This window comes from Pongo abelii, chromosome 13, assembly GCF_028885655.2.
Source record: "Pongo abelii isolate AG06213 chromosome 13, NHGRI_mPonAbe1-v2.0_pri, whole genome shotgun sequence".
NCBI classification, from domain to species: Eukaryota; Metazoa; Chordata; class Mammalia; order Primates; family Hominidae; genus Pongo; species Pongo abelii.
Genome location: NC_071998.2, coordinates 72,086,462 through 72,109,104, shown reverse-complemented (window position 1 = coordinate 72,109,104; position 22,643 = coordinate 72,086,462). Strand labels below are relative to the sequence as shown.

At 41.4% G+C, this 22,643-nt stretch overlaps 1 protein-coding gene across 8 annotated transcripts in view; it reads left to right on the top strand.

Moving 5' to 3' along the window:
* The window catches only part of TLE1 (TLE family member 1, transcriptional corepressor), a 104,951-nt gene that overhangs the window by 27,323 nt on the left and 54,985 nt on the right, over positions 1 to 22,643 (top strand). For 4 of the 8 annotated variants that reach the window (XM_024252187.3, XM_024252186.3, XM_054520087.2 and 1 more), the window contains 2 exons: positions 7,346 to 7,408; positions 9,093 to 9,197. The exons of 2 other annotated variants lie outside the window; for them this stretch is intronic. In XM_024252187.3, the coding sequence (XP_024107955.1) occupies positions 7,346 to 7,408; positions 9,093 to 9,197 (168 nt within the window). The remainder of the gene's footprint in view (positions 1 to 7,345; positions 7,409 to 9,092; positions 9,198 to 22,643) is intronic. 2 more of the 8 variants (XM_024252190.3, XM_024252188.3) reach the window with 1 other exon arrangement.

Genomic DNA, 22,643 nt, shown 5'->3' with positions numbered 1-22,643 from the left:
ATATATATATATATATATATATACACACACACACACATATACATATATATTTTATATATATTTATATTTATATATGTATTTTATATATTGTATATATATTTTATATATATGTATTTATATATATTGTATATATATTTTATATATATGTATTTATATATAATATATATATTTTATATACATTTTTATATATATATATTTTTTTGAGACGGAGTCTCACTCTGCCGGGCTGGAGTGCAGTGGCGCCATCTCAGCTCGCTGCAACCTCTGCCTCCCAGGTTCAAGCAATTCTCCTGCCTCAGCCTTCTGAGTAGCTGGGACTACAGGCGTGTGCCACCACGCCAGGCCAATTTTTTTTTTTTTTTTTTTTTTGTATTTTTAGTAGAGATGGGGTTTCACTGTGTTAGCCAGAATGGTCTCGACCTCCTGATCTCGTGATCCTCCTGCATCAGCCTCCCAAAGTGCTGGGATTACAGGCGTGAGCCACCACGCCCGGCCATATCTTGAATTTAAAAGTCGCAGAATACACTAGAGTTTGATTGATTGCTTGTCTCTGAGGTCCTTGGCCGTATTTCCGCTCAGTTAAAACATACATGTAGCTGGGCATGGTGGCTCTGCCTATAATCCCAGCACTTTGGGTGGCTGAGACTGGCGAATCACGAGGTCAGGAGTTGGAGACCATCCTGGCTAACACGGTGAAACCCTGTCTCTACTAAAAATACAAAAAAATTAGCTGGGCGTGGTGGCACGCGCCTGTAGTCCCAGCTACTCAGGAGGCTGAAGCAGGAGAATGGCATGAACCCAGGAGGCAGAGCTTGCAGTGAGCTGAGATCGCACCGCTGCACTCCAGCCTGGGCAACAGAGCGAGACTCTGTCTCAAAAAATAATAATAATAAAATTAAAAAAAAAACCATACATGTGCATGAATTGTATACTTACCAACGTATGATTTTGTTTTTATTTTTTTGTGAACAGCCTTTCTGTAGCACTGTTTAGTAATGGTTTATCTGGTTGCACCTTGGCCATTGAATTTACGGGCTATTGAATTTAGGAGATTAAGTTTTGGTTCATTGAGGCATGACTCTGAAAGTATATTAAATATGTACCCTGGCATCAGTTTTAGTAGGGGAGGTACAGCAAAGAAATATGTCACAGTATTTAGTAGGAGTCGTGTTCTCCTAATGCTTCCCATCTTGTTGTGTTGAGAAGGCTTTTATGTAGAAAGCTGTTAAGAAACTGTATGGAAGCTTTCTTTGTATGACATGGTGATTTTTAAGCACATAGGTTTAGTTTACCAAATGACAGTAAGTGCTGTGGAGGATCTTGAAGGGCCTAGAGAAGAGTGTGTTTATTGGTGTTATGGGGGAAAGGCAGCTTCTCAGTGAATTTGAGGCAGGCCTTGAAGGATTGGGAAGATCTCTCATATTTGTACAGCATTTTGGAATAGTATACCTTACCTTACATACCAGCTCATCAGCTCACTCGATTTTGATGAAACTCTGAAGTAGATTGGTGGTAATCCTGTTAAGTAAGAGACCTGGTTGGGACCCAGTGGTTTAATTGACTTAACATAGAACACCTAGCAGTAGTTTGCCAAGATGCAAACCTAATTTTTGGATGATGAGGGCTAATTGTATTACCATATGCAAATCAGTGAGAGTTGGCATAGGTAAGGAGAATGAAAGACTGTTGTAGACAGGTAATTTGGACTCCTGCTTCCTGCTGCCTCAGTAGGCGGTAGCCATCCATGAAGAAAGGCTTGTTGCTGGAGCCTTCATCCTGCTGCTTACATTTCTGGGTGGAGGGTTTCATGCAGATTTGGTTTGTGGATAGCTCTTGAATGCAGATTTATTGTTGTTGCCTTACACAGTATCAAAAATCTAGGCACAGGGAAAGTTTATAAGCACTATGACTTAGTGGGTACCAAATAGGTATTCATCATTGGGTAGGAAAATGATTTCTAGGTGGGAAATACAGTTAGCCCTCAGTTTTTCACTGGAGTTGTCTAGCCTTTGCAAGAGGTAGAAGGCAGCAGGGTCAAATACCCAGGTTAACCTGCAAGCACACTCCAATCAAGAATAGAAGCATGGGTAGGAGTCACTACGAGAGGCCAGGCGCGATGGCTTACGCCTGTAATCCCACCACTTTGGGAGGCTGAGGTGGGCGGATCACGAGGATCAGGAGATCGAGACCATCCTGGCCAACGTGGTGAAACCCCATCTCTACTAAAAATAGAAAAATTAGCCGAGTGTGGTGGCGTGTGCCTGCCATCCCAGCTACTCGGGAGGCTGAGGAAGGAGAATTGCTTGAACCAGGGAGTCGGAGGTTGCAGTGAGCTAAGATGGCTCCACTATACTCCAGCCTGGTGACAGAGCAAGACTCCATCTAAAAATAAATAAATAAATAAATAAATAGATAAATAAATACATACATAAAATAAAGTCACTACGAGGCTTGTTAATTTGTGCTAAATTAAGAATCTTACCAGAATACCCTTTTGTTGAAGCAAGAGATAATACTAAGAATTATTGCCAGTTTGTATGCTGCTGCAATCCAGACTATTTGAAGGGAAGATGTTCATGAAGTCCTCTTGGGGAGCTAGTGATGTTTTAGGACTCACAGAGCATTGTTGGGTAAGCTTGTACCCTCACCTGCCAGGAGGTAGGTTGTGCAGGTGAAGGAGCCAGGGTATTTCAGAGGACGTCAGCACCTTTTCTGGGGTAAACCAGCTTGTTAGTAGAACAGTCCAAGACTTGGATTTAGATTTTCTGGGTCAAAAGTCAAGCTGGCTTGTCAGGATAGTTTAAGATTAGGGTTTAGAGACCTGGCAGATGGAGGGGAAGTCTTGGATAAGACTCTCCTCTATTGCTCCTATTTGCTTCTTCTCCAGACCATTTATGTAGAATTTCCAGAACATATGGTATGGCTTTTGATGTTTTTCATCAGGTTGAGCTTTGATTTCTAACTTTTCTCCTCCTGTTTCAGGCTTATCCAGTCTAACCCAACTTACATAGTACAGTCGGCCCTTTGTATCTGTGGGTTCCGCATCTGTAAATTCAGCTAACCATGGTTTGAAAATACTTTTTTTTTTTTTTTTAAAAAACATTGTGTCGGCTGGGCACAGTGGCTCATGCTAGGATTATAAATCCTAGCACTTTGGGAGGCTGAGGCAGGTGGATCACTTGAGGTCAGGAGTTTAAAATCAGCCTGTTCAACATGGTGAAACCCCGTCTTTACTAAAAATACAAAAAATTAGCCAGGCGTGGTGGCTCATGCCTGTAATCCCAGCTACTTGGGAGGCTGAGACAGGAGAGTTCCTTAAAACCCGGGAGGTGGAGGTTGCAGTGAGCCAAGATTGTGCCACTGCACTCCAGCCTAGGTGACAGAGCAAGACTCTGTCTCAAAAAAAAAAAAAAAACAAAAAAAAAATTGTGTCTGTAGTGAACATGTACAGACTTTTTTCTTGTCATTATTTCCTAAATAATACAACAACCATTTACCTAGGATTTACATTGTATTAGATATTTTAAGTAATCTGGAGATGATTTAAAGTGTATGGATAGATGTGCTTAGGTTATATGCAAATATACCATTTTATATAAAGGACTTGAGCATCCTTAGATTTTGGTTTCCATGGGGGATTCTGAACCAATCCCTCACAGATACCGAGAGACCACTGTATTCATTGCCTTTGCTTTCATATGTCTTTCTTTTCTTTATTTTATTTTTGATAACTTCAGTATTATTAAAGGTTTACAAGTTCATTTCATTCAGACTGGATCTTAACTGTCCTCTGACCATGTTCAAGTCTACTTTGATGCCATTCTAGGTAGTAACACATAGTTGCTATCATAGTTAAAGATGAGGGCATCTTTTCTTAAACCAAAATAAATTCCACTTAAATCAAATAGTTAAGTATAAAAAGTGCAGCCATAGCACACTAGAAGAAAAGTAAGAATGGCTTTTATGATATTGGTGTGTTCTAATCTTTACCTAAAGGCCAGGAGCGTAGGAAGAAAATGCTTTCGTTTGACCACATAAAGACTTAAAGTTCTATACAGCAAAAAATTCATATTAAGCAAAGTTGAAAGACAAGTGGCAAGCTGAGCAAACTCTGATAAAGGGTTAATATTTGTCCCATTCAAGGAAGCACCACCAAAGGACAAAAATGATTAAACAACAATGGAAGAATGGAGAAGGGAAACATAGAGTGGAGCAATAAATACATGAAAAGATGTTTAACTAGAGGAAGAATTCAAGTAATGCAAATAAAAATGAGGTCATTTTTTAATCCGCTAGATGGATGAAGATTAAAGAAAGGTTAACAAAACCCAATATTGACACTGGGTGGGAGAGCAGGAACCCTCCTAAACTCACAATAATTGGTACAGCTTTTCTGCTGGGCAGTTTGGCAGCATGCATTGCAACTTAAAATATGCATTCACTTTGACCCAGCAGTTTCACATCTAGGGATTCCTTTTAGAGATCTGTGTGGAGGCTTATTTGACACAGAGTTGTTAATTGTGCAAAATTAAATGAAACATAAATATTCACTGGTGTCAATAGTACTTAAACATCTATATGCTTGTATGGTGGAATATTTCAAGGTACTTGTTAATCTGTATTGACTGGGATGGTGTCCATGACACATGTTTGATTAACAAATTATAGAAAGGCAGGGTACTTAACGAAAACCCCTTGGTATTAAAATGTGTCTCTCTCACTCTGGGCTTCTGTGCACATAAGTGAGAACCTGGAATGATGGTATCCTAAAATCACCAATATGTTACCCATGCTTATCCTTGGATGATGGGCTCAGGGTTATTTTAACTTTCTTTTATATTTCTGTATGTACATCTGTGTGCATGTGTATGAGTTTAAAGTGAGCATACATCTGTGTGCATGTGTATGAGTTCAAAGTGAGCATATATCTTTTTTAAAATTGGAAACCTTCAACGTGAATTTCCGAGAAGAGGAATGTACAGAATGTTGCAGGAATGTGTGGTAGGTAGGGAGTTGGGAGCAAGGACCTAAGTAGGATACCTACCAAAGGCATCTCTACTGCTTTACATGCACTCAAATAGATAGTGCAGAACCCTGTTGCAAAGGAAAGCCTTGCCCATGCTTTCGAGGAGAGCCATGACCTTGAGGTAGCTTGAGTGGGTGGCTGTGATCAAATGAACTGGGTGGGGCTGACCCAGTTCTGTTTTTGTACCTGGTACAGCTGCACCCTTTTTGCATATATCTGCCTCGCTGGCTAAAGCAAGGTCATGCATGGGCTTCCTCTCTCTACCAGTCATTTCCCCTTCTAGTACATTTTGTCCAAGGCATGGTCTGTCTGTAACCTTGTCTCATTGGTGGTCAGGGAGAATTGGGTTGGGTCAGACTAAATCCAATCTTATAAAACCGAAGACTTTGCTTAGTTAATTCAAATCGTCTTAGAAGATACAAGGCTGCTGTTTTTTATATGCTTGATTGTAAAGTTCCTGGGATTTTGTTCTTTTTTTTTTTTTTTTTTTTGAGACAGGGTCTTGCTCTTGTCGCCTTGGCTGGAGTATAGTGGCGCGATCTCAGCTCACCGCAGGTTCGACTTTGTTCCTGGGGTTTCTACTTTGTCTTTTTCCGTTCTCTATTTCTCAAGGTCATGGACTGCTTGCTTTCAAGTTTTTTTCTTGTGATCCTTTTCGTTGCTTAATTCAGTAATATAGGTGGCATTTAGTAAGCATCGACAAAATGATGAAATAAATAAGGTCAAGGATGGGCCTTTTTACAGATGACTTTTTTTTTTTTCTTTTTTAAAAAAAGCAGAACTGGTTCTTCCCAGGTAGAGGAAAGCAGAACTGCTTTGCATTGCTGTAGGGTGTTGGAGGTGCTGCAGGTGGACCCTCCCCTAGGCTAGAAGTAGAGTACCCTCTGTTCCCTCTCTTGCCAGTTTTTGTCCCTTGTAGCAGAGGGACTGCTGTGGATGTGGAGCGGAGCAAAGGTTTTTCCAGCCTTCTTTATTTTTTTTATTTTTTGAGATGGAGTCTCACTCTGTCGCACAGGCTGGAGTGCAGTGGCGTGATCTCAGCTCACTGCAGCCTGCACCTCACTGGTTCAAGCAGTTCTCTGCCGCAGCCTCCCGAGTAGCTGGGATTACAGGAGTCCACCATCACGCCTGGCTAATTTTTGTATTTTGAGTAGAGACGGGGTTTCACCATCTTGGCTAGGCTGGTCTTGAACTCCTGACCTCATAATCCACCCGCCTTGGCCTCAGAAAGTGCTGGGATTACAGGCGTGAGCCACCGTACCCGGCCTTTCCTGCCTTCTTTAAAACAGCCTGTGCTATAGACAATGAGGACAGCTTTTATTATGTTCAGCTGACCCCTGGGCCCTGTTGGTGAGGTCTTTGAGTTTGATACTGAACTGTGGCGAAACTTTCAGAATACTCAGGATATCATGACTTGACCATCACCCTCTAGACTGGAATGTTTTTAGTCATGTTTTCTTAGTTTGTTTGAAAGTTTGAGACTTAGGGAAGCCTATGAACAATAAAATCCTTTTTCAGTGGGACAAGAGCTGGGACAAGTGGCAAAGAGGTCAGCAGGCCTTTCTTCTACTCCATCAGCTTAGGCCTCATCTTTGAAAGGTGGACTGCTTTGACAGTGCTGCAGCTGCAGTGGCTTCTGACACCCACTTGAATGAACTTGCAATAATGACATAAATGTGTCATGGTGTGTCATCATTGAAAAACTACACTTGGCCGGGCGCAGTGGCTCACCCCTGTAATCCCAGTACTTTGGGAGGCCGAGGTGGGTGGATCACGAGGTCAGGAGATCGAGACCATCCTGGCTAACATGGTGAAACCCCGTCTCCACTAAAAATACAAAAAAATTAGCCGGGCGTGGTGGCGGGCGCCTGTAGTCCCAGCTACTTGGGAGGCTGAGGCAGGAGAAGAGCATGAAGCCGAGAGGCAGAGCTTGCGGTGAGCCGAGATCGTGCCACTGCACTCCAGCCTGGGCGACAGAGCAAGACTCTGTCTCAAAAAAATATATATATATGTATATATATATATATATAGTCACCATATTAAATGATCATGTAGCCTTAAACCACCTAGATTTTCCAACTCAATCAAACTACTCATCTCTTATTACAATGAAGTGTGCAGTTGTGGCTTACTTTGCAAGTGGGATTAATATCTACTGTTTATTTCAAGATAAGTATTAGTAACATAACCTGGGGAAACCATTTTATACACATTTCCAGAGCAAGGGAGAGGAGGACTGAAGTGTTAGAGGTATGAAGTTTTACCTTTCTGAACTGATTGTGAAGTATTCTAAACATTTGTATGGCTTTGTCTTTATAGACTGAAATCGCCAAGAGATTGAATACGATTTGTGCACAAGTCATCCCATTTCTGTCTCAGGAAGTAAGTAAAACTGTTCAGCTGTTAAAGTGCAATTATGTTGCTTCTCTGTTTGCAAATTAGCTAGTTTTAAGATGTTAATTTTATCACAAGGAACAAGTGTGAAGAACATCTGTTACAGCTGAAGTGTGTAACCTCCCTGCTAGTCTATCCAACACATCTGAGGGGCACACTTTAGAAATGGTGACAATAGCTCAACCCCCAAATTAATTTTTTTTTTCCTGTGGAAAACTGCAAAATTACTATCCAATGTACAGCTTTTGCTTTAAGTAGCATAAGCTTGAGAGCTACTGAAAATTCAGGTGTCTTTTATATCTTTTAAATAGAAAGCTGTTCTCATACTGACTTTTACAAATGGTTCCATCAAGGTGAACTTTACTATGGAAGCAGATAGTTCTTTTGTACTTATGTATCAAGGCAGTTGTCTTAATGCTGTCCTTGAAGGGGTGGATGATAATAGTCCAAAATACATTAACTTACTGAGTCATATGCATGTATAAGCTATTTTGTCTAGTTACAAAGTCATAGAGGTTTAATCTTAACATTCTTTGAGGGGGGAATCTCTTTATATGAGTAATCTATGAAATTGACTCAAGACTATTGTATTTTAGCTTTGCCTTGAAAAGTTTACCTTCCTTCTGGATATAAGCTAGTAAATTCTGTAATGTGTTCTAAGTGTGCACGGGATGAATGCATCTTCACGCAGGGTGGAAAGCTTATTGGCCTAGGAGATGGAATACTGGGTATCCTGGTTGGCACCTGTTGCTCCATGACAGATGGTCACCATCTCATTATTGTTGTAACAGCTTCTTCCAGCATAACCTTTGTCTGTCCGATATGACAATAGGTTTGTCTGCCTTTTGAATGTATTAGTAGTTGTTAGACTTCAGTGATCCAGGGCTCTATGTTACATTCTCATGCCTCCCAAAGTAAATTTATGGCTTTGTTTTTATTTGTGGGTGGAGTTGGGAGTTGGGAGGTGTGGGGTGAATTTCCATCTCTGAACTGAGGCTGGAGTCCTTCCTTTGCCTTGAGGAGGATAAAGAATCAAAAGGCTATAAAAGAATGAGAGGAATTCCAGGAGTTTCCGAAAATGACTGGTGGGTCAAGATTGGTTGATCAGACAAGTGATCAACAGATTTAATGTTAAAGTTTTAGGTATTAAAATGGGTATTTTATTTATTTATTTATTTTAAAAATAGAGACAGGGTTTTGCCATGTTGCCCACGCTGGTCTTGAACTCCTGGGCTCACCCCGTCTTGGCCTCCCAAAGTGCTGGGATTACAGGCATGAGCCACTGCACCTGGCTGTAAAATGAATATTTTAAAATTGTTGTAAACTTGTGAACCCCTTTTGTGAACAAGGGCGATCTTCCAAATTCTGTTCTATTTATTTTTTAAGGTCCTATGTTATCATTCTTTATGTCCCTTTTTGTTTTCTACCATTCCAAGCCGAAATTTACAGTCAGAAGTAGTGACTGGTGTTGTTTAGAAATAAAGGACAGCGCCATTCTCAGTTTTTCTTTCCCTATCTATGTTCTGTGAAAATAAAGTGTGGTTGAGAAATTCTGCATTTAAACCCTTCTACTTCAGCCTGCATTGCACACAGCATTTGACTTTTTGTTGTTAGAATATACAGTGAAGTTCTTGGCTGTTGCTAATGCCGTTTCTTCTCCTTGTTTTCAAAGCATCAACAACAGGTGGCCCAGGCTGTCGAACGTGCCAAACAGGTGACCATGGCAGAGCTGAATGCCATCATCGGGGTACGTGGCCTACCAGGTCTACCTCCTACAGTGTGTATAACCAGCTTTCATTTCTTATTAATTTGATGGCTTTACGTGTGTGTGTGTGTGTGTGTGTGTATCTTAACGTTGACCTATTTGATAAGGGTGGGAGGAAGAGGCTTGGGGTGTGCTAAGGTATATGGAGGAAGAGGGCTTAGCATAAGGAAGATGACAGGAGAAGCATTTTAGGAGGAGACAAAAAATAAATCTATTAATTAAAAAAATTCTTTTTATACAGACCGGGGTCTTGGTATTTTGCCTAGTCTGGCCTGGAACTCAAGTGATCCTCCTGCCTTAGCCTCCTGAGTAGCTGGGTCCAAAGGCAAGCACCCCCTTGCCCGGCCCTAAATCTACTTTTAAGTAGGAAAATAAATGTGGTTCATCCTGTGACACCTAAACCACCCTTGCTTCATTAGTCTAGTAAAAGCTTTAGGTTAGAATTTTAAATACTTTCCTCACTTCTGTCTTACAATGTTAGATCACAGTGAGGTCAAAATGGGTCTCTGAATTATCATTTCATTTAGTTATCCTTGCTTTTTGCCTTTTGCTTTCTGGGGTATTCGAACCTATGTAACTGTTGGCTCTTCTTTCTTGTGCCTCTTTCATGAATTTTTAAGTCACACACCAATGAAAAGAGCGCTCTCTTGCCATGGAAGAAGTGTTCATTGCTGCCCTAGTGCTCCCTGGCCTTTCACCGGGGTTCTGCTCTCCTCTGTTGAGTTCAGTTAGTGCTCCGTGCTGGCCACTGGTTGTCAATCACAAGTCATTTGCTCTGCATTAATGAATCTGGTGAACCGTGCATTCCATCCCCTGCATGAGTTCATCCCCCGCCCCCCACTGCAGGACCTGGGATGGTTCTCATGTGTTCGTCCCCTTCCAGACTAAGCCAAAGAAGGAGCTGAAACAAGGGACCGTCCTTTCTGATTTTATTCATATGTGAGTGCCTTGAGCAGATTCAAATCACTCATTTATCAATTTATGTTAATTGCTTGTGAGATGATGCCCTGCTGGTCTTTATAGTTCGCTCAGACACTTTGTAATGATAATTAGACATGCTGCTGTACGGATTAAGAGTGCCATAGTCCAATGACGGCCACAGACAATGGAACCAGTTAATCCATCAGGGCTTAAAATTACATCCCAACTGGAGATGGAGAAAAAACATAAGAGCCAAGGAGGATTAAAGAATGAGCCTCAGCTTGAAAACTCTCCTTTCATCAGTTTCTCAATTGCAGATCTGCAGTTGAGTTGTCTGTGGTAAGCTATTGGCAGTCAATTAGGTGAAATAAACTAGGAGGGTGACCTTCATTTCCTTTTAATAGCTTTTTCCTCCCTGAAATGGGGAGCTTCAGTGGATTTTCAGCTTAAATTTTATTCAAGCTGCTTTATTACACTTGACAGCTTAGCTCTGCATAAACAATTCTCCCTCCTCTTCCCCTCAGATCCAGGCACTGCCTTTCCCCTCCTTCAGTATCACATTTTTGACTGTTACTTAGTGGGCTCTCTAATCACATTCAACAAAAAACACAATTACATCTGCATTTGTCTGCTGCCTTCTGTACCCTTTTCTTGTGTAATGAATTGCTTTATTTCAGAGATCAAATCAAATATTCACTGGTACTTTCGCATGTACTGTGTTTGATTAGCAAAGACTAATAGTGAATTGTACTTGTAGCTCAAGCACAGAATTTTTTCACCGAAATGAGTGAGGATGGAAAAGCCTGTTTTGATTAAAGGAAAACATATGCAAAGCAGTTCTCAAGTACCCAGTTAAACTTTGTGGAACATGTTTGTTTTCTGATAGACTCTACATTACAACATATAATTTCTTGATGGTAAAACTCTGACGTTTAAATTCTCAAAGGCACCGCCCAGCTCTTGTAAATCTCCTTTGCACCTACACTTTACGAAGGAGGCAATTGCATTAACCAGATGTTCATAGGTAATACCCATTTTGAGCTGAATCGGAGAATAAAAATAGCAGATCTTTTTAGAAGGGCAAATGAATTTCTAATTTTACGAATGGTTTTAGTCCAGGAAAAATGTTGTGGAGGTTATTATAAAGGCAGGTTAGCTCTGGATGCCTTGGCAACAGTAAACCAAAGTGGTGAATCAGGCGCAATGCAAGCGAGGCTTACGCCCATTGTGTGTCTTGGGCATACTGGCATGTGCGGTTTTTATCATTGTAATTTTTGGATTAGTATATGAATTTATGTCCGAAGGCTCTTTTCAAGTTTGTAGTGATCAATAATTATCCCACACCTTAAGTTTCATGCTGTGGCATATGCTTGATTTTTGCCTGAAAGGAATTGTGTGCGTCCTGGAAAATCGAAGTAGCATAAAATTGGGTTGACAATTCAGTGGACCTTTGCACCCCTTCATTGAACATGCAGTGTGTCAACCTGTCTCCCCAGAGGGGAGGAGGTACCGGGAGACTGTCTGTTCCTACAAGCAGCAGCTGCGCGCAGAGTAAATGCAGCCTGGTTTGATAGCAGCTGTCAGTATTGTTCAGGGGCCGACTTAGGGTAAAGAACAATGGGAGAGGCCACGCTCAGTCTGCATCCACTTTCAGGCTAAGAAAAGAAATAGTAATTTAACGGTTTAGACATCTATTACAAGTGTGAAAGATCATGAAAGAGTACTCTTTAAAATGCAAATGAGCCGAAACATTCTCATTCCCTTTAAGGTACAATCAAGGAGCTTTACTGCTTGCTTGCTGCTTGCTTGACAAGCTAAAGATATTTCTCTTTATCAAACCTGGAAAAAGTAAATCTTCTCAAGGACATCCAGCTTCTAGGTTAGTTCAAGGTGTGTCTTGGGCCTGTGGGTGCTCTTTGAGGAGGCAGAGAGAGGTTGTATTTTTTCTGTGCTTGTTGAGTGAATTAACAGTCCCCATTTCTCACCAGCATAGAAATTGTAGTTCTCCTGTCTGGCAGAAAATACTGAATTTTAATTCTTCCTCACCATAACACCTGCCTTCAACTTACATAGAGTATCGGTATTGAAGAAAAATAAGCTTCTTAGGTATTTGATACTGGAGAGACTATTGAAATATTTTTGTAGACTTTTTTTAAACAGCTTTGACAGCAAATTTGATGACTGGCAGAATAATAACTACAGCCCTACTTTTTGAATTTTGCTTCTTACCAATTCTTTTCCTATTAAATGTGTTGTAGTCTTGTCACAATGAAAAGGATAATTTATAATGCAAAGGTGTACAAAATATGTACAAGGTTTATTTGGTTTGACACACAGCTCACTTAGGCCTTAGAAAACAAGTCGCATTGTGGGAAGGGAACTTACTCATTTGAGACCTTGAGTTTTTAGATCAGGATCGTTTTTACACCATAAGCAACATTTTTGTTTTTTAAAATTTCTATTAAGAATGATCAAAACAAAATTGGTTATTAAATGTTGTAACATCTTCTTTGTGGAATGGCTGATGGCTGCCTGAATGCAGGGATAATTGATTGAAAGACTCTTCAAAACCACTTCTCCACTTTATTATTTGGGGAGTTTGGAACTAAAAGCTCTCTTCTACCTGCTCTGATAGATATTGAATAATTGATTTCAGTTGGGATTGGGATTTTAAATAATTAGTGTTCTCTTTACATCACAGATAATCGAGGGATAATATAGAGAGATACATATCTGTACACACATATATTTGTTTTTTTCAGTTGATGTATAATTGTAATATAGTGAAATGCACAGCTTGATTTTTGATACCTGTGTATACCTGGTAACCCACATTCCACAATAAGGGGGTGGTTTCCAGAACCCCAGTGAATTCCATTATTCTTACAGTTTTTCCCCTTCTCCTGAAGAAAGATGTTTACTTTTTTTTTTTTTTTTTTTTTTCCTTTCTTTTGGCATGTGAAAGAAGAGCTAAAGATGCTTGGGGTTTTTTTTTTTTTGGAGACAGAGTGTCACTCTGTAACCCAGGCTGGAGTGCAGTGATGTGATCTCGGCTCACTGCAACCTCTGTCTCCCAGGTTCAAGCGATTCTCCTGCCTCAGCCGCCCGAGTAGCTGGGATTACAGGCATGCGCCGCCATACCCAGCTAATTTTTGTATTTTTAGTAGAGACAGGGTTTCACCATGTTGGCCAGGCTGGTCTTGAACTCCCAAACTTAGGTGATCCACCCGCCTCAGCCTCCCAAAGTGTTGGGATTACAGGTGCAAGCCACCGTGCCTGCCCATAAAGATGGTTGTTTTTTTAACTGAAAAGTTAAAAAAGAATCAGCTAATTGCATTTTAAAAAATATTAATAGTAAACAATGGCACAGTTGTATATTTTATTTCTAACCACCTGTTGCTCCATTTCATGGTGTTTTTGGTAATCCACATAGGAATATTTACATTGTGTTGCCTTGGACAAAGCATGGGCCTTGGGATCAGATGGACTTGGGGAGGATGCTTAGCTGCCATCTATTAGCTTTATGACCTCATATAGTCAGTTAACCTCTATCAATGTCCCCCATCTGTAGATGATAATACATCTACCTTCCCGGCCTTTGTGGAGATAAGACCCTGGCTGGCAGCCTTCCCTGAACATGTGGTCCTGACTCCTTGAACTGCAGTTTTGTCTGCCTGGTTTCCCTAAGTGCTTGTAGCAGATCTGTGGGTCCAGTTGGTCAAGCCCTGGTCGGTGGTGGTTGCACCAAGCAGCAGTGCACCTCCTCCTTTGTCTTTAGTGGTTACAGGGATGTGGGTGTTTGAGATTAGACCCAGCCAGATGCTTTGCTCCTGCCATTAAGTTGTTGTGCATGAATGACTCTTAATAAGGAAACAATAGTGAAAAAGGATGGCCATTTAGCTTTTGATGTGCAAACTTAGAAGTTCAAAACCACAAGAAAAAAGTTAAGTTTGGGGAACAGATGGAGACAGAATTGAGAGCAAAAATGTGAAGACATCATTGGCTTCCTTACCTAACACAAATAATAAAGCAGATAGTGTCATTGTTGGCCCAAGAGGTTATAGGAATCATTCTGATAAAATTGGGAGGGAAGAGAGAGTTAGAAGACATGGTCAGGTGACCAGTGGGGACTGTCCTTCCCGTCCACAAAATGCCAGGTTTCTATTTGTGGCCTCAGAGCTGACAGTTGGGTGCAAGAAAGTTTGAGCAGTTTCCCATAGTAATGCCTGTGAACTTTAGGAGATCAAGAAATTTGAGTTTGTTTACATATAACCTATGCACAAGAGAAAAAAAAACATGAAATTCGGGTTTAGGCAACCTCATTTTTCTTTCTCACTTATTTGGATGTAGTCTGACTTATTTTTCATGAACATAACCTTGGTCAAGGCATATGGGGCTTATATGGGAATCTGTTTATTGGTCAGATTTCTATATTCCTTCTCCATAGGCAAATATCTGATTCTGTATATTTTAGAACAACTTAGTATAAAATTAAAAATAAGTCTAGGGTATTTTGTGATGTCTGACTAGATGTTTTTGTGTAGGCGATGGCTGTGAATTCAAACTCCTAAAACATTTGTAGAAGGAGCCTGTCTGTCCCTAAGAGATTGAGTTGTAGACCTAAAGGGCTCTCCACTGTTGCATGAGATGATTGGTTTAAGGATTAGTAAAATGTTGGATTATTTTTCTCCTTTGGCTATAGCTGTCAGCTATCTATGGGATTGTAGTGTGTGAAGTTTAAGAGGATGAGGTTAGCCTCTTATTCTTATGAGTATGCAGTTAATCCCTGGAAAGCCATCAGTAACCCAGCTGTAAGTTTCTTTATAAAACAAATTCTCCCTAGGAGAATAATGCATATCCTGCTACCGAGAGAAGACTAAATAGCTACAACAAACATGGATCTTCTAGCTCTACTAACTTGTATTTAGTGACGTACTCTCTACTTAAATTCCAACAGTCTAGCCCTTTTATTAAATTTCCAAAGGGAAAGAGCAATATTGCAAAGAAGTCTTCGCAGCCCATTTCTCCTTTGGTTAGGTTTGTTTGTTTGTTTTTACTGAGAGCACAACTAGGCGCCTGACAAATGCAGAACTTTTCCTCAGTGTCTGGATTATTGTCATCGTGCTTTATAGTTATTAGAAAAGTGTTGAAGCATTTACTTTTTAATTTCCCCACATATTTCTTTCCTTTTTTAAAAAAATTTTAATTTAAGTTCTGGGATACATGTACAGGATGTGCAGGTTTGTTTCATAGGTAAACGTGTGCCGTGATGGCTGCACCTATCAACCCACCCACATAGTTTCCAGTGATTTTTACTTGATTCCCTGGAATAAAGCATTATATATTCTTCTTTTTTCCAGAAGGAGAAAAAAGCTTCAGAATAGAAAATAGAGTACCCCATTATAGGAGTTACACCTGTGTGTTTTTAAATTTTTTATTTTTGTGTGTACATACTAGGTGTATATATTTATGAGGTACAGGAGATGTTTTGATGCAGGCATGCAGTGTTTAATAAACACATCATAAAGAATGGGGTATCTATCCCCTCAAGCATTTATTTTTATTTTATTATGTTTTATTTTTTGGAGACAGAGTTTCACTCTTGTTGCCCAGGCCGGAGTGCAGTGGCTTGATCTCAGCTCACCGCAGCCTCTGCCTCCCGGGTTCAAGTGATTCTCCTGCCTCAGCCTCCTAAGTAGCTTGGATTACAGGCATGTGCCACCATGCCTGGCTAATTTTGTATTTTTAGTAGAGACGAGGTTTCTCCATGTTGGCCAGGCTGGTCTAGAACTCCTGACCTCAGGTGATCCACCCATCTTGGCTTCTCAAAGTGCTGGGATTATAGGTGTGAGCCACCACACCCGGCAAGCATTTATCTTTTGTGTTACAATCTAATGACACTCTTTTAGTTATTTTAAAATTACAATTAAATTATTATTATTATTATTATTTTTTTTTTTTTGGAGACGACGTTTCTCTCTTGTTGCCCAGGCTGGAGTGCAATGGCGCGATCTTGGCGCTCACCGCAACCTCTGCCTCCCGGGTTAAGCGATTCTTCTGCCTCAGCCTCCCCTCCCAAGTAGCTGGGATTACAGGCATGCACCACCATGCCCGGCTAATTTTGTATTTTTAGTAGAGACAGGGTTTCTCCATGTTGGTCAGGCTGGTCTGGAACTCCTGACCTCAGGTGATCCACCTGCCTTGGCCTCCCAAAGTGCTGGGATTACTGACGTGAGGCAGCACACCCAGCCTATTGTGTGTTATTTTTAAAATTGAGATATGATACGTATACCATCAAATTCACCTTTTTTTTTTTTTTTGAGACAGTGTCTCACTCTATCACCCAGGCTGGAGTGCAGTGTGCAATGGTGTGATCTCGGCTCACTGCAACCTCCGCTTCCTGGGTTCAAACGATTCTCCTGCCTCAGCCTCCTGAGTAATTGGGATTACAGGCACACACCACCACGCCTGGCTAATTTTTGCATTTTTAATAGAGATGGGGTTTCACCATATTGGCCAGGCTGTTCTCAAACTCCTGACCTCAGGTGATTCACCTGTCTTTGCCTCCCAAAGTGCTGGGATTACAGGCATGAGTCACTGCACCTGGCCAAATTCACCTTTTTTAAAGCATACACTTCTGTGGTTTTTAGCATATTCACATTGCTGTACAACCATCACGACTATAAAATTTTTCTAGAACATTTTTGTCACCCTGTAAAGAAACTCCATATTCATTACCATTTATTCTTCATGCCTCCTCCCCTAACCTCTGGCTGCTACCAATGTGCTTATCCATCTCTATGAATTTGCCTATTCTGGACATTTCATATGAATGGAATCATATAATATGTAGCCTTGTATGCCTGGCTTCTTTTACTTAGCATGTTTTCAAGGTTTATCCATGTTGTCGTATGCACCAGTATTTTAGTCCTTTTTATTGACAATTAACATTTCATCAATATACTACAGTTGCTTATTCATTCATAAGTTGATGGATATTTAGGTTATTTCCGCTGATTGGCTATTATGAATAATGCTGCTATGAACATTTGTGCATAGGTTTTTGTGTGGGCATGTTTTCTCTTGGATTTGTCTCTGGGAATAGAATCACTGGGTCTATGGTAACTTTTTGAGCAACAGCCAGACTGTTTTCCAAAGCGGCTGCATCATTTTACATTCCCACAATAGCGTATGAGAATTCCAATTTCTCTACGTGATCTCTGGCATTTACTGTCCATCTTTTTTATTCTACGCATCCTAATGGGTGTGAGGCACCATCTCCTGTTTTTTCCTGTTAAAATGCATCTCCTGTTGCATTTTCCTGTTGGCTGATGATGTTGAACATCTTTTCAACCAAAACCTGTATAGTTTTTGTAGTGGGTCCACCTTCACATGGCTTGTCATAGCCTTAATGGCCTTCCAGGGAAATGGGATGAGCAAGGCAGTGGTCATGCAGGAGGAGTTGGCCTGTGTGGATTAGCCGAAATGGAGAAAGAATAAAGACAGGCCAGGCATGGTGGCTCACACATGTAATCCCAGCACTTTGGGAGGCCAAGGCAGGAGGACTGCTTGAGCTCAGGCGTTGGACACCAGCCTGGGCAACATAGCAAGACTTTTTTTCCACTAAAAATAAAAAAAATTAGCTGAGTGTGATGGTGCGTGCCTGTAGTCCCAGCTACTGACGAAATTGAGGTGGGAGGATTGCTTGAGTCTGGGACTTCAAGGCTGCAATGAGATAAAATCACACCACTGTATCCCACCTGGGTGACCAAATGAGACCCTGTCTCTAACAAAACAAAACAAAGGGCCGGGCGCGGTGGCTCATGCCTGTAATCCCAGCACTTTGGGAGGCTGAGGCGGGCGGATCACCTGAGGTTGGGAGTTCCAGACCAGCCTGACCAACATGGAGAAACCCCATCTCTACTAAAAATACAAAATTAGCCTGGCGTGGTGGCACATGCCTGTAACCCCAGCTACTCAGGAGGCTGAGGCAGGAGAATCGCTTGAACCCAGGAGGTGGAGAGGTGGAGGTTGCCGTGAGCCGAGATCGCACCATTGCACTCCAGCCTGGGCAACAAGAGCGAAACTCCATCAAAAAAACAAAAAACAAACAAAACAAAACACCACAACGTACCATTTTAGCAAATTTCAAGTATACAATACAGTATTATTAACTATAGTCACCGTGTTGTACCTTGGAAATCCAGATCTTCTTTATCTTGGGTAACTGAAACCTTGTACGCTTTGACCAATTGCTCCTCATTTTCCTGTACCCCGCAAGGCAGCCACCATTCTACTCTCTGCTTCTGTGAGTTGTACTCTTAGATTCCACATAGAAGGGAGATTATGCATTATTTGTCTTTCTGAATCTGCTTATTTTGCTTAGCCTACTGTCCTGCGGATTTGCCCATGTTGTCGTAAGTGGTAGGATTTTCTTCTTTTTCAAGGCTGAATGGTATTCCATTGTGTTTATATGTACCACATTTTCTTTATCTGTTCATCCATCAACAGACATTTGGGTTGTTTGGTATCTTGGCTCTCGTGAATAGCACTGCAGTGGTCATGGATTGCAGATGTATCTTTGATATACTGATTTCATTTTCTCTCCCTTTCTTTCTTTCCTTTCTTTCTTTCATTTTTTGAGGTGGAGTCTCACTCTGTCACCCAGGCTGGAGTGCAGTGGCACTGTGTTGGCTCACTGCAACCTCCATCTCTTGGGTTCAAGCAGTTCTCCTGCCTCAGCCTCCTGAGTAGCTGGGATTATAGGCACCCACCACCATGCCTGGCTAATTTTTTTTTTTTTAAGTAGAGACAAGGTTTCACCACATTGGCCAGGCTGGTCTCGAACTCCTGACCTCAGGTGATCCACCTGCCTCGGCCTCCCAAAGGCTGGGATTACAGGCATGAGCCACTGCACCCGGACCCCGGACCCCAATTTCATTTTCTTTAGATATATACCCGGAAGTGGGATTGCTGGATCATGTACAGACTGAGCAGCGCTAATTCTCAGCCAGTAAGAATATTGCAAATATTTAAAAATCTGAAAAAAATCCAGAATCCAAACATTGCTGGTCTCAAGCACTTCAGAAAAGGGATACTTAACCTTTTTGAGAAAGTAGTTCTATTTTTAACTTTTTGAGAAACCTCTATACTGTTGTTTTGCATCAGGGCTGTACCAGTTTACATTCCTAAGAACAGTGTACAAAGGTTTCCTTTTCTCCACACCATCACTAACACATATCTTGTCTTTTTGTTACCCACCATCTCAGTGGGTTTGAGGTGATATTTCTCTTTCTTTCTTTTTTTTTTGGAGATGGAGTTTTGCTCTTGTTGCCCAGGCTGGAGTGCAATGGCGCGATCTCCACTTACTGCAACCTCTGCCTCCCAGGTTCAAGCAATTGTCCTGCCTCAACCTCCTGAGTAGCTGGGATTGCAGGCATGCGCCACCACACCCGGCTAATTTTGTATTTTTAGTAGACACTGGGTTTCTCCATGTTGGTTGGGCTGGTCTCAAACTCCCAAACTCAGGTGATCGTCCACCTCAGCCTCCCAAAGTGCTGGGATTACAGGCGTGAGCCGCTGTGCCCAGCCTGAGGTGATATTTCATTGTAGCTCTGATTTGCGTTTCCTTCATGATTAATGATATTGAGCATTTTTTTGTATATCTGTTGGCCATTTGTATGTCTTCTTTGAGAAATGTCTGTTCGGGAGGTCCTTTGCCCATTTTTAAATTAGGATACTTTTTTTTTTATTTTTGTACTATTGAGTTTTTTGGATGTTAACCTCTGATTTGAGGTATGGTTTGCAAATATTTCCTCCCATTCCTTAGGTTGCCCATGCATCATTTTCTGTGTGCTCCTGCATTGAAATGGGGCCTTTAGTGGATTGTTATTTTAGTTTTTGTTATTGTCTTCAAGTGGCTGGAGAATTCTTGGCCCCATAAGCAGTTTCTCCCTGTTTATCACCCTTGCTCCTCTTTACGTGAGAGGCCATTCACATAATGGGAGGTTTTGCGATAACTCCTGCAGTAGTGTCCTTGATGTTTTCTGCTGCCAGACAGCTCTTTTCCACGTGTTTACGTAGCATACCAGTTTTCTTCTTCTTTATTTTTATTTATTTATTTATTTATTTTGCTGTCTCCCAGGATAGGAATTGAGTGTTTTAAAGAACAGGGAAATAGCAGAAATGAAGGAAGAGTGATTTGGAGAGAACTGTCAACAAATGCTCCTTTTCACGTTTTTGTCCCCTTAAAAAAAGTGTTTAAATACCGGGTGCTATAAATGCCACTTACTGTCACTCTTAGCATCAGAGGTGCCGTTTAGGGGCATGGTTTTAGTTTGGGTTGGGTTAAGTCTGTGATTTTTATGACATAGTTTTTCTTGGGGTTACAAAGCAGGTGAAGTTTCAGAAATTAAAGTTGATTCCATGGTTGGTGGTAAGGAGCTTAGCTTCCGGTCAGGAGAAGGTGGGCATTGGCCTGTGTTTTCATACTGGGTGTCCTTCCCAGTTGTTAGAGGCTACAACAACATGGTGATAAGCCATGTGCTGTGACTGTGTGTAGAAACTATACCATTACAGTAACACTCTGAATGTAAACAGCAAAGTCAGTTTCATTATAGTAATATAATTGACCCAAGCTGCACTAAGTAAAATGTGAATTAAAATTCTCAATGCGTGGCTGTTGTTTGACATGGATGAGGTCGCTTTATTCCTTGTGGGTTTTCAGTATCATTAACTCAGGGTTTGGCATTTGTTTTATTTGTCTCACTCTCAGCCTATTCAAATGATTTTGGTTAGAACAAGTGCAATGATCTCTTTATCCCCAAATCTGAACGTTTGTCATTCCCTTTAGGGCCCCAGAACACCAGTATGTAAAATTTCCCAATGTAGTCCTTTCTCAGATTGCTTTGTAAAATACAAGGCTTTTTTTTTTTTTTAATTTTTGAAATTGTTAGTGGAATCAGCTTAAGAAAGCAGATGTTCATTTTTTTGTGTTGTGACAGTGTACTCAGATGGCGATGAAGGGACAGTGAATGTGATTGAATGTTGAATAGTATTTTTATTTTTTAAACAAGAATTTGGCAAGTCACTTAGCATACAAGAACATGAATTCTAATTAATGGCACAGAATCTCAGCTTAGGTCTAAATTCAAGTTAGTGAACCTTAGCACTGTTGACATTTTGGGCAGGATAATTCTCTGTGGTGAGGGCTGTCCTGTGCATTGTAGGATGTTCACAGCATCCTTGGCCTTCACCCACTAGATGCACCAGTAGCATTCTTTTCCCTCCCCCGCAGTGACCTCCACACATGGCCATATGTCCCTGAAGCAGGGAGGGGAGGGGTGTCAAAATTGGTTCTGCTTGAGAACCAGTGGTCTAGAATCATAGCCTGAGAAACCAGCTATATTGCTAGAAACTGTCATTGCTTATCAAAAATGTTTTTCTCGGCTGGGCGCGGTGGTTCATGCCTATAATCCCAGTACTTTGGGAGGCCGAGGTGGGCTGATCACTCGAAGCCAGGAGTTCGAGACTAGCCTGGCCAACATGGCAAAAACCCATCTCTATTAAAAATACAAAAATTAGCTGGGTGTGTTGGTGCTCACCTGTAATCCCAGCTACTATGGAGGCTGAGGCACAAGAATAGCTTGAACCTGGGAGGTGGAGGTTGCAGTGAGCCGAGCCTGCACCACTACACTCCAGCCTGGGCGACAGAGCGAGACTGTCTCAAAAAAAAAAAAACCTTTTACTAATCACTTTAAGAACTTTTGCATGTGTGTTCTATGTTGTATAAATCTACAAGCATTTTGACTTTTAAACAAATTTCCTAATTACTATAAACTAATGCCTAGATAGAAGAATAAATTTCTTCATCCTTCCTGTCATGTTGAAAAAAACATCTTGCAGTTTTCCAAATGATAGGGGCAGGTTTTGGTTAGAGAGGAGAGATGCAGGCCAGCTATGGTAGCTTATGCTTGTAATCTAGCACTTCGGAAGGCTGAGGCAGGAGGATTGCTTGAAGCCAGGAGTTCTAGACCAGCCTGGGCAACATGGTGAGACCCCATCTCTGTAAAAAAAAATTAGCCAAGTCATGACCAGGCACAGTGGCCCACACCTGTAATCCCAGCACTTTGGGAGGCTGAGGCAGGAGGATTGCTTGAAAACAGGAGTTCCAGACCAGCCTGGGCAACATGGTGAGACCCCATCTCTATAAAAAAAATTAGCCAAGTGTAGTGGTGCACACCTGTAGTCCCAGCTAAGTATGTACTTAGGAGGCTGAGGTGGGAGGATTGCTTGAGCCCAGGCATTTGAGCTGCAGTGAGCCATGATTGCACTGCTGCACTCCAGCCTGGGTGACACAGTGAGACTTTGCCTCAAAAAAAATGCATGTATCGGCTGGTGTGGTGGCGCACGCTTGTAATCTCAGCACTTTGGGAGGCCGAAGTGGGAGGATCACTTGAGGTCAGGAGTTCCAGACCAGCCTGGCCAATGTGGTAAAACTTCATCTCTACTAAAAATACAAAAATTAGCTGGGTGTGG